At 36.3% G+C, this 12983-nt stretch overlaps 1 protein-coding gene across 1 annotated transcript in view; it reads right to left on the reverse strand.

Annotated features, from left to right (window-relative positions):
- Positions 1-12983, reverse strand: part of CNTN5 (contactin 5) — a 1555907-nt gene that overhangs the window by 350970 nt on the left and 1191954 nt on the right. The window contains exon 9 of the mRNA XM_043481782.1: positions 925-1027. Within this exon, the coding sequence (XP_043337717.1) occupies positions 925-1027 (103 nt within the window). The remainder of the gene's footprint in view (positions 1-924; positions 1028-12983) is intronic.

The following is a 12983-nucleotide window of genomic DNA, read 5'->3' on the forward strand; positions in this document are numbered from 1 at the left end:
ACTAAGATTTTCACACCCACAGACTAAGCCTACTACAAATATATTTATAGAGCATGTTTTATTTCCAAGTATGTTATATTTATGCTGTGGGAGTTTGCTCACCATGACTGAAGTTGAATGATTAGTAACTCTGATAGAGATGCATTTATGCAAATTATAATTATAGAGTCTAGAAAGGACTCTGAGGTCTTATCACCCTAAAAACACAAAACAGCAACAGTCTATTTAAAATAAATCATAATAGTCTAATCAAATATAATCAAAATCTCACTCATGTTTTTATGCCCAATATTCTTATTGTAAACATCATTGACAAGTGATTATACATTGTGAGATTTAAAGTCTCAGAAATAAATCATTAAGCATAGCAGGCATTATAGTGTGGTATAAATCATCTTCCTGATTTGGGGAATAATTGCTTGTTGTACATATTGACAGCTGGTGCTATCATGTTACCATTATTCCAGAAGAGATTAATCTGTTGGACCAGAGTGACTATTATCTTTATGATTTTTATACTCTTTTCTTATTATATCTTGTCAGAATCTATATCTTTTACATAGGGGGAGGATAGGACCTCATCCCTTTTTTATTTACATCATTGCTGCATAAAATTTAAGAATGATACTGAAATTTTAAGACAAGTAAGCAAAGACATGTGAAGCTCTTCTTTTATTACATTTCCTTTATGTTAAAATAGCAAACGTATATACATTATTGCTCAGAGAAATGACCAAAGAGATAATTATAATTGGTTACTTCATCAATTCCCATTTGCCTTTCTTTAAAAAACTGAATAGCCACCAAGGAGCTTCAATGTTTAATTCAAGGGAAATAAAACCTAGCAAAGTAAGTGATATAAAAATAGGACATGTCACATTTTAATAAACGATTGTGTCTAATTATAGAAGTTTGTGTACTTACTTGCCAAGTGCAAAGCATTCCATCTTAACAGTTGTTCCCTTAGCAGCTGTAACTGTGAAAGGGAAATGGACCTCAATTTTCGGCTCATATTCTCCCATCACACCTGGGAAATAAAGAATAGTCTTTAAACATTAAATGAATGTCACAATTTCTTTCCAGTTCTGGAGATGTTACATTGAAAACCACTGTGTTGTCCACATCTGTCTGAAGACAGCTAAATTTTTGATGCATTGAAATAAGAAGTGCACACAGACTTAAATTGTGGTGAAATTCTAATCTAGCTTTAAGGACTGGATTGCATGTATATTCAATACCCTTTAAAATAATAATTGTTGAAAGTGCCAATCAACATTGGTAGTTTAGCTACTGATTATATTTCAGAGGAAATAAGTAACCATGAACAAATCCCATGGTAAACAATGGTGCTGATTTTTTTTTAATAGGTAAAGTCCTCAGAACTTTGTCATTGTCAGATAAATGAATGCTTGTTAAGTCAACATATATTTATTGAATATCTATAATATGCATACATTCTGTTAGGCATTGTGGGAGATACAAAGATAAATTATCCATGGTTGTGCTCTCAAGCATTCAAGTGTATTCTTAAAAAAAGAAAGAGTATTTACTCAAGGGGAGGAAAAGAATGGGGCTTCTCTGGTGGTGCAGTGTAAAGAATCTGCCTGCCAATGCAGGAGATGCAGGTTCAGTCATTATGTCGGGAAGATCTCCTGGAGAGGGAAATTGCACCCATTCCAGTATCCTCACCTAGAAAATTCCATGGACAGAGAAGCCTGGCGAGCTACAGTGAGGTCCTCTGTCCATGAGGTCGCAAAGAGTTGGACATACTAAGGATCACAAGCACCGGAGAGAAGAATTACACATCAAAATCATTGTAATGTAAGATAGAAAGTGATGTTAAAGTGTTAGTCACTCAGTCACTGTCTGTCTCTTTGTGACCAGGTGGACTGTAGCCTACCAGGCTCCTCTGTCCATGCGATTCTCCAGGCAAGAGTACTGGAGTGGGGAGCCATTCCCTTCTCCAGGGGATCTTCCCAACCCAGGGATCTAACCTGGGTCTTCTGCATTGCAGGCAGATTCTTTACTGTCTGAGGCACCAAGGAAGCCCAGAAGGTGATAAATGCCCTGAATGAGGTATCCTGAAAGTATTATGTGCCTTTGAGGGAATTATATGAATAGTTAGCATTTGTATAAGTGAGAGAAAGATAGGAGAAAGTAAATGGAACCGCAGGAACAATGACAAAGAGATCAGAAACCACCAGAAATAGGAATATCAGTTTCTCTGGCCTCTTGATTTGTAAAGGGAAGTCATACTAGGCAAATTTGGAAATATAAATGGAGTCAAAAAACTAGAGGACCTTGATTATCAGAGGAAGGCATTCAAACTTTAATCTGTAAGTAATTTGGAGTCACTGGAGTTTCAAATAGGAGACTGGCAACTTGCATATATATATATCTGGAATTGGAGCAGAGAACAGTAGATCAATTATATTGCTTCAATAAGATAAGTTTGAAGTAATGAAAACCTGGACTTGAGTTATATAGTAAAAAAGGAGAAGATGCATTAGAATGAGGAAAAAAAAATAAGAAAGACTTGAACTTGGCACACAATAGGTGTGCTGGTGAAAAGGTTGTGGGCCTCGTCAATAATAACACTAAGATTTACAGCTTGAGAAGGAGGTTGAGTGATGTAAGTAAAAGAAAAAGGGACACTTGGTGGGAAAAGCTATGGTGGGAAAGCTGACTTTCATTTCAGGAGTATCATCTTTGATGCTATATCATATTCAGAATGCAATGAGAGGACAAAGCTGGCGGTAAGTTTGGGCAGGTGATGTACACTTAATGGCATCAGTCACAGGTGGCGGTTAAAGCCATGAGCTTGGAGAGGGTTTTCACATATCGGAGAATAGTATACCCCATGAGAGTCACTTTGCTGCACAACAGAAATCAGTACAATATTGCAAACCAACTATACTTCAATCAAAAAAAAAAAAAAAATACACGAGTGATGGTGATTGTGCTCTCTGTCAGTCTTGGAGCTAATTTCCTCCCCAAAATAATTGTTAGCAATCCCACAGAGGACACAATTGTGATTGAGCACAGATGCTTCTCTAAGGAGTGTTTGTGTGCGTATTTTGGCATGTCTCTCTTCAAAGGCATATGTGTACGTAGAGATCTGTGTATGTGTATAGCTCTATGTGTAATTCCTTGGTGTGTGGGGGATGAGCAAAGAGAGAAGAGAAAGAAACTCAGACAGAGGAAGAAAAAATATGAAGGCAAGATGCTCTGGACATGCAAAGAGAGAAATAGCTACCTTTGGCAAAACAAAAACAAAAACAAAACACACCTTTATATTTTATATAAAAAACTTTATATTTTATATAAACCTTATATAAAATTTATATTCATTTTTATTATTATTATTTAAATTTTTTAATTTGAGATGGTCTTTGAAGGAAGAATGTGGACAACTTTAGGTAGAAAGTGTTTAAGTTCACTGTGGAGAACATTATCTCAGCTTTTTTTTTTTTTGGTACTTTTTTGCAAAGCAATCATTGAGAAAACATCACTGATTTTTCATCAAGCTTGTGGACACTGGCTCTGTTTAAAACTAGACTATGGCATCTCTGACGTGTCAATGGCCTCTGTGACACTCTTTTTCTAATCTTTAAACTGGGGGAATAGAAGAGAACTACCATTAATGTATTGTGCTGCTCTGTCAGGCTAATTCCCCTGATTCCTTCCAAGTAATGTTCCCTGAGCACCAGAAGCCTGGCATATAGCTAGGGAACTAAGTGGTCAGTTCTACATCACTCAGAACAGATGTTTAAGAACTTCTTCTCCATCTCTTTCTCAATAATGTTTTTCTCTTCAAACTTCTTTTATCTTAGATCATTCTGCCCTGCCCACATATTTTTCAACTTCCTTTCTTTTACATTTTTATATTTTTCTTTTTTCCTACATATTTCCTGATGGTAGTATTTGGCCTGCTGGTGATAACTGGCTGAGTGTATCCAATGAAGAGGAGTTTATCTTCAATGTCCTAATACTTGGAAGTCCCCATATAAACACTCCCCGGCATCCATCAAAGTGGTTACCTTTGACTGCCCGCCTGAAGCAGTCCCTGAAGTCAGCTTGTGATCTTCTCATCCCCTCTTAACACTGATTCTGTAGTATTCTCTTTCCTGTCTGTCAGTCTGATGATTTAGCAATACAAGATTTACCATGATGCCTATTAAACTTAATGCCCTACTTGCATAGGTCACTGTGAGTGTTGGAAGTTGCTGAGTTCTGTAGAATGTTGTAGAAAGGCAGCAAAAGTCAGACTGAATTTAGAAAATATTTCTATATAATTATTTGCAGCACATTGTTTAAAGACATCTCAGAAGAACTTGAATCTCCAAACTCCAGTAATTTGTTTTGATTATTTTTTCCTATTCTAACTAAAATTTCCTTTTATAATCCATTTTTATAATAATACTTTTGCATTTTTTTTATTAAAGAATGTCTACTAATTGTACAACATTGCAGACCTTCAAGACAGATCTGCCTCTAAATAATACCAAGGATATTACTAACACTATGGGCTAATAGGAGCCAGGCCCATGTCTTCTCTCAATTCTCTTCCAGATAATGTTTGTGAGTTGCAAAGAAAATATTATTTTATAGCTTTAATTCTTAAGGGTGACTCTAAGGAAAGACACTCCTCGCGGTATTTTGGAAATAATTTTTGTCCATGTAAAGGCTTCTGGTGCTTCTTAAATGATTCCTGTACAGCCAAACACATTATTAAGCCTCACTCCAGGGCCCAGGGTGTTTGTTAACATCTGAACTGGATATTAAATATAGAAAGTTTAAATGCAAGGCTTCAAATTATATTACCTAGCTTGAACTGCATTGTAAGAAATAACTAGTTCTTTGAAATTTCACTCTGATAGTGGTGATATGAGGATAGATGAGAAAACTCTTTAGGTATGTCTTATTCTTTAAAGACTTGATTACACTCAGGGATTAAGCTTTGCTTTGTGTTTGCTTTGCAATGGGATAATTATGTTAGAGCTAAAGTTCACATTAAGTTATATAATTTACCTTCTTTTTTTTAAAGATGAGAGGGTTCAGTCCAAAAGGTCAAGTAATTGGCTCAAAGTCCTATTGAAAGCTGTTGGTGGAAATGGGACAAAATAGGAGTTTTTTCCCCTTAAGTTTACAGCTGTTTTCTTGACATCACTCTGTTGAGGAATTTTAATCACAGAGTATAAGAATCCAGGCATATCACATGTACCAATCAATCATTAACTGTCTACCATGGATATTTGGATTATTTCAACTGAGATTTTTAATATCTCATCATATACAGCTTAGCTTGTAATTTATTTATTTTTTCAGTATGCTCTGATGACAAAAGGAAAGAGAAACAGCATTATAAGACACATAAAGATCAAAATTTTAGGCTTGTCTCTTCAGTCAAAGTAACTCTTTTATTTTTTTATAACTCCTGGTATTAAGCTAAATATGCTCAAGAGACACTATGTTCTGTCTTCATCTTGTTCCCCACACCTGTCTCTCCTGGCTTAGTTGGCTGACCCACTTCAGAATTATATGCCACTAGAAGATGACCTCAAATTACTCTAGTTCCTAGTAAACAGAAGGCTTCCAGCTGATAGCACAGTACTCTCCTTCTATGTCTTCATGGTTGTTGATTTTCTTATATTTCAATTACTTGCAAAGAGTTAGGGTGCTTTTCCTAAGTGGAATGCAATTTAGAGCAGTGTTTCTTCAAGTGCATTGGCAGAACAAAGATACAATGACTTCACAATAGTCTGGAAAATTTACTAAAATTTTAGGCTATAGGTGGAGAAGGAAATGGCAACCCACTCCAGTATTCTTGCCTGGAAAATTCCATGGACAGAGGAGCCTGGAGGGCTACAGTCCATGGGGTCACAAATAGTCAGGCATGCCTGCATGCAGGCTACAGAGTTCAATTTGAAGCCCAGTGATATATAAACTTTGGAAATGGGACTACAGACTGCATATTTTAATTGTTTTTTTGATGGTTTTATATACATTAAAAAAATTCAAATTTGGGCCTACCTTGATACTGGCTTTTATTACATTATTTGTCATTTTGAGATTAGAGTGTAGCAGACAAATGACTGAAAGAATACCATACAGAGAGTCTATAATCATATTGCATTCAATGATGGCTTGCCATAACAGTAATGAACATTATATTTAACACATATGTACTGGAACTAACACCAGAGCTGGGTTTTTTTCTGATAGTCTAGACATCAGTTCTTACTGGTTAGCGTCTAGGAGATTGCAGTTGCTAGATATATCAAATGAGGTTTCCATCTGACACTAAGAGTAATGTCATGTCTAGGGTACAGAACTCATGTCCAATAAACCTTAAAAATTCAACTTAGCTAATGACTTAAAAAGGTTTGTCTGATAACCTCATGTTCAGTAATGGGTATTCACATTTTTGTCTTGAACATTTTTGCCAATCATACTCAACAACTGTTCCTTGTCTTCCCAAGAATAGCTACTATTTTTTAGTGCTTTTTTGGGGGAAGTACTTCTTCTATCTTCTCTAGCCATGAGAGTTAAATGGGAGCCACTATCTTCCTATAGGATCTGCTGTAGTTATTAACTTGTCATGGGCATCTGACCCAAGCGTGACCAATTAGATCACCTCACTGCCTTGGGCACAATCTTTGATTCATGGATGGGCAGCTGAGGTTTTTGAACTCTGGACTAGTAGCCCATCTTACTTTCTCCTTCATGGCAAAACAGAGCCTGCATGTCTGAGAGCCACTGAAGCATCCATAACTGGAAGGAGGCAATCTGCCATTGAAGAGAATTAAGCTAATGACAATTCAGATAGAATTAAGCCAATGCAGGTAGAGGAGAGATGAAAACAGAGTACTGGTAGCATGTCAGTTCTACTTGGGATTTAGCTACTTGATCTTCTCCCAGTTAAGTAAAATGAAGTCCCTGTTTTGTTTAAGTTATTTTAAATAGGGTTTCTCAGCTGCAGACAAAAATGATAACTGATAACTCATTGAGCTCAGCATAACCAGTGGTGACTCTATGTCAGATTCTATTTCATAACTTACCTGATGGCTCAGTGAAAAATAATTTGTCTGCAATGCAGGAGATCTGGGTTTGATCCCAGGGTCAGGAAGTTACCCTGGAGAAGAAAATGGTTATCCACTCCAGTATTCTTGCCTGGAGAACTCCATGGACAGAAGAGCCTGGAGGGCTACAGTCCATGGGGTCAAAGAGTCAGACACAACTGAGTGACTGACACTTTCACTTTCATCATGCTCTAGATTAGGCAAAGTAGAAAATGGAATGGTGGTGGTGTATATCAATATACACAACCCACAATGTTTCCTATTTTAAAACATTGTACATTTTAATAACAAAAGAAATCCTAATAAATATAAATACCCTGTATCTGTGTTCTATATCTATATATCTACACTGTTGTTACTGTTCAGTTGCGAAGTCATGTTGGACTCTTTTGTGACCCTGTGGACTGTAGCCCTCCAGGGTCCTCTTTCCATGGGATTTCCCAGGCAAGAATACTGGAATAGGTTGCCATTTCCTTCTCCAGGGATCTTCCCAACTCAGGGATCAAACCCATGTCTCCTGCATTGGCAGGTGAGCTCTAACATTGAGCCACCTGGAAGCCCCTATATATCTACATATCTCCTAGTAAAAGAGGATAAATTAAGTTGGAAATGTATAAGATAAAGTACTATGGAAGTTGAGAGGAAGGAGAAACTATTGACTAAGAAAGTTGAGAGGAATGGGAGAACTACTTTAAATGGATTGTGACAGTGGGGTTGATGAAGATGTAATGGTGGACGGTTAGTGACTCTCAAGTGGAATACTCTTTTAACAAAGACATGGAAGTGAGATTCTGTTTGGAATTTTGTTGTTATTTAGTCACTAAGTTGCATCTGACTCGTTGTGACCCCATTGACTGCAGACTGCCAGGCTCATCTGTCCATGGTATTTTCCAGGCAAGGATATTGGAGTGGGTTGCCATTTCCTGCTCCAGTTTGGAATTTTATCAGAAATTTAACTTCATTGATTTGAGTATGAAGGACTAGTGAGAGAGAAATTTCAAACATAAGTATGAGCTAGAAGATAAACAAAATTTAGGAATGTTGTATTTTATCATTTGTCTATTAGGATGACTCAGCAGTGGCTTGATAAATTTGCTTGAGCACTTGTTTGGAAAAATAGTGACAACAAATGATAGGCATCTGATTTATTTAGAGATAGCACCAGGAGTTATTATTATTCATACTCTTTGTTACCAGTGATTACTTATTGGCTAATTAAACACAATAAGTGCAATGAAGATGTACTTAGGATAAGTATCAAAATGAAGACTTTATCAACTAAACTGTAGCTTCCACAGTTTAAAGTTTGCACATTTAGATGCATTGAAATGACTTCATGAAATGTCTTAAGGATTCTCCTTTATTACATGAGAAATATACCTGATGAGAGAAGGGAGAAAGGAAATGACTAAATAGGTCACATTACGCATATGTGTGCATGCTCAGTCACTCAGTCGTGTCACTCTGCAACCCCATCGACTGTAGCCCACTGGACTCTGCTGTCCCTGGGCTGCTCCAGGAAAGAATAGTGGAGTGGGTCACCATTTCCTCTTCCAGGGGGTCTTTCTGACCCAGGGATTAAACCCATGTCTCCTGCATTGGAAGGCAGATTCTTTACCACTGAGCCACCTGAGAATCCACACATGCCTATAAATATGGCAGAATTTTGCTTAGGATTTGCATTAGTTACTTCAGTCACTCAGTGATGTCTGACTCTTTGAGACCCCATGAACTGCAGCACATCAGGCCTCCCTGTTATCACCAACTGCTGGAGTCTACCCAAAACCATGTCCATTGAGCCGGTGATGCCATCCAGCCATCTCATCCTCTGTTGTCCCTTTCTCCTCCTGCCCTCAATCTTTTCCAGCATCAGGGTCTTTTCAAATGAGTCAGCTCTTTGCATCAGGTGGCCAAAGTATTGGAGTTTCAGCTTAAACATCAGTCCTAACAATGAACACCCAGGACTGATCTCCTTTAGGATGGCCTTGTTGGATCTCCTTGCAGTCCAAGGGACTCTCAAGAGTCTTCTCAAACACCACAGTTCAAAAGTATCAATTCTTCAGAGCTCAGCTTTCTTTATAGTCTAACTCTCACATCCATACATGACTACTGGAAAAACCATAGCCTTGACTAGATGGATCTTTGTTGACAAAGTAATGTCTCTGCTTTTTAATATGCTGTCTAGTTTGTTCATAACTTTCCTTCCAAGGAGCAAGTGTCTTTTAATTTCATGGCTGCAGTGACCATCTGCAGTGATTTTGGAGCCCCCAAAAATAAAGTCAGCCACTGTTTCCCCATCTATTTGCCATGAAGTGATGGAACTAGGTGTCATGGTCTTAGTTTTCTGAATGTTGAGCTTTAAGCCAACTTTTTCACTCTCTTTCACTTTCATCAAGAGGCTCTTTATTTCTTCTTCACTTTCTGCCATAAGGGTGGTATCATCTGCAAATCTGAGGTTACTGATATTTCTCCCAGCCATCTTGATTCCAGCTTGTGCTTCCTCCAGCCAAGCATTTCTAATGATGTACTCTGCATATAAGTTAATTAAGCAGGGTGACAATACACAGCCTTGACGTACTACTTTTCCTGTTTGGAACCAGTCTGTTGTTCCATGTCCAGTTCTAACTGTTGCTTCTGGACCTGCATACAGGTTTCTCAAGAGGCAGGTCAGGTGGCCTGCATAGATATGGTACAATACTGTACTCATCCTTTCAGGACATATTAAATATTAACCTGTGATTTGTAGATAAGTGATGCAAATTCCAACTCCATCCCTGACTCTGTTGAAACATTATGGCAATGGATAGAACCTTTGTGGATCCATTTTCTCACGTATAATTAGAATACTACCTGGTATTGTGGGTTTAGATATCTAGTAGTGGCATGTTAGGGAATATATGTTACACATTAACAGATCATTCTTTTTACTTACTGTATTTTATAATAAACTAAAAGTTAAAATCTGTGGAAACTTTAATGACTTAAAAACGTGCCCGGATGCTTTCTTCTCAATTCTCTGATGAGCCTCTAAGTAGACAACATATTGTTTTCTCGCTTCAGAAAAAGTGTATGTTATCCTGAATGATAGTTTCTCCAGCTGAGTCATTGTTATGTAAATGAAGAGGGAGAAGTATCTCTTGACAAAAAGAAATAAGTCACTTGCATTACTTTCAAATACCTGCACCATTATGAATATTGTTTATCTGGGGAGATTGAGAAGAATCAGAGTTTTATTATGGAAGATGTTTTTCATCACAAATAAATATACTTTGAAAATCAGGGAACAGAATCAGAGTTAAAAATAAGGAATAGATTCTTTTTCCCCTCTCCATCCCCAGGAATAAATCAATTAGTGGGTTGCCTCACACTGTAACTGTTTCCCTCTGATTAATGAATTTTAAGATACATTTTCTTCCATTGTTCATGCTAGAGTCATTTAGGGAAATATACCCCTTTCTCGCCATCAACATCTATGGCATCATACCCTGTGAATCCATAACTTGGAAAAAGAATTCATAAAAGTAAAGTCTAAAGAAATAACTATATGCATGCTCAATTGCTTCAGTCTTGTGTGTGTATGTGTATATATACATATATCTTCATATGTATATTTTTCAAAACAAATATATAAGCTCACTAACATTAAAATAGCAGGCTAAAAAGAGCAATCTTGAAAAATTTGATAATTAAATTTGGAAACAGAAGTATATTTTTAAAAACTTTGAAATAGAAGTATATTTAAAAGTTTTCCTTTTAAAAAAAAGTATTTTGGTTATTTTTATAAATTTCTAGTGATAAATAAAATTACAGAACCTTTCCAATAAATATGTCTACATAACCAAAATATATATAGTTTTGTAATAAGTTCATTATTTATAACCCTTTTGGTTGACTCTTTGTCATGTTTTCTTTGACTTTGTGTGTGTGTTTATTTTTGTGTGTCTCTTTTGAATAAGAAAAAGAGAGAAAACTTTTGAACTTGCTAGAAATTTTGGTACTCTGACTTTTATGAGATTCCACCAGGACCTACGTTGAACATAACAACAGATCAACAATTCAGTAAACTAAGGTTCTTATTTCCATAACCAAGGACCTTTCTTTGAAAGTCAGTCCTTCTTTGAATGGATCCAGTAATAATGGGTAAAGAGCACTAATTACTCAAAAGGAAATTCACTAAAAATAAAAAATAATGGTTCAAAATGACATATTAATAATCTAATAATTAAGTGCTTTGAAGGTCTCTAAATAAATGTATGGGAATATTCCACATTAATCAGAGCTGATTCTTTCCAAATGTGATTGAAATTAGAAACTATATTTCTATACAATTCGTCTGAATGCTTGTTTCTATCAGAATCTTCTTACTATTAGAAATGGTAAGTAACATGCCTCAGAAGCATGGTGGATTTTCCTCATTGCATTAAGCGCATTAGTCATAAACTGCTGTATTACAATTCTTTCTACAAGAAAATAAAAGCTTGCGGTGTGGTAAAAATAAGGCAAAGTCAAACCTCAATTATGAGGAAGCAGGTTCTACACACGTCATTTAGAAGATAGGGAAGATATATTCAAATTGCAGGATAAGACCAAGCCAATTGTAGGGTAGAAACGTGGTGTATAATAGCTGAGCCACATTTGAGGAGGAGAAATAAAGGGAACAGCTATACACTCCTTTAATTAAGACGACAGAACTATTTGGATTCAGTTTCCAGTCCCAAAAGTCAAGCCATACTAAATACCCTGATCTTGGATTTCTCTAATATCTCCTTCCTCTTAACATTGCATGTATTTTCTGAAAACAAAATATCTTACATATATTCACTTGAGTGTATTCCTCTTCATTACAACCTCCTAGAACACTCAACCACATTCCCTTTTATTTCTAAATTTTTAACGTTCTTCAGAAAGATTATTCTTTTCAGCAAAGTTTCTTACCCATAGCTGTCTATCTATTCATAAAGTAATCACCATTTGTGGACTTAAAATATCCTGGAGGAATTAGTTCTGCCAACTCGGTTGATCAGCTGCATAACTCTGGGAGAAAACGTGACAAATGGGTTGTTTTAAACTATTGTTAAAACTTTATTTTTACGCTTTAATCTGCACAGATTGTTTTCTCACTTCTTGTTATTGAGAGTGCCAGCACTCCTGCTGTTAGCACGCTCATTTGAGATACTAAACATACCAGGCCTTATTTACTCTGTAAACAATTCACTACGTATTTTACCTCATATACTGTTACTGATTTCAGAGGCTCTATGGATGATATGGTTCAAAAGATACATATTTCAAGAGAGGGAATGTCAATCATCACAGCCTCTTCACAAGGTTCTCTATGCATTAAAGACTTGAGATATAAAGAGAGAATAAACATTGGTTGAACACCTGCTATACGCCTCGTGCTATGTTAAGTGTATGCAACTAAATTGTTATTTAAATCTTTCAAGCACAACAAGGTAGATATGATTATTCCATTTTAAATGAGAAAAAACTGAGTATTGAAGAGTTTCAGTATCTTGCTCAATATCTCTGAGCTATTAAATGACAGGTAAGGGGTTCAATTCCAGTACTCTACTAATTCTGAAGCCAACTTTCCCTCATTATTCTATGTTCCTCCCCAGGAATAGTTCCTGCTGTTTGCAAAGCAGAATTCATTTAGTCAATGACAATTCTGTAGATAACTTAGTTCTACTTGAAATATTACTTTCTCATGAAAGTCTTTCCTAACTCTCTGTCCCCTGCCACTCTCCATCCAACCAGGCTAATCTCTGTCACTTTATCTTTCATATATGTGCAGATACACACATATACATATTACATATATATGTGTATATATGTTTGTATAATACTCTTTACTATCTCTATGTATATACATAAACATATATAGAGGGAATATATGTA

The sequence above is a fragment of the Cervus canadensis genome, chromosome 11, assembly GCF_019320065.1.
Source record: "Cervus canadensis isolate Bull #8, Minnesota chromosome 11, ASM1932006v1, whole genome shotgun sequence".
Classification (NCBI taxonomy): domain Eukaryota; kingdom Metazoa; phylum Chordata; class Mammalia; order Artiodactyla; family Cervidae; genus Cervus; species Cervus canadensis.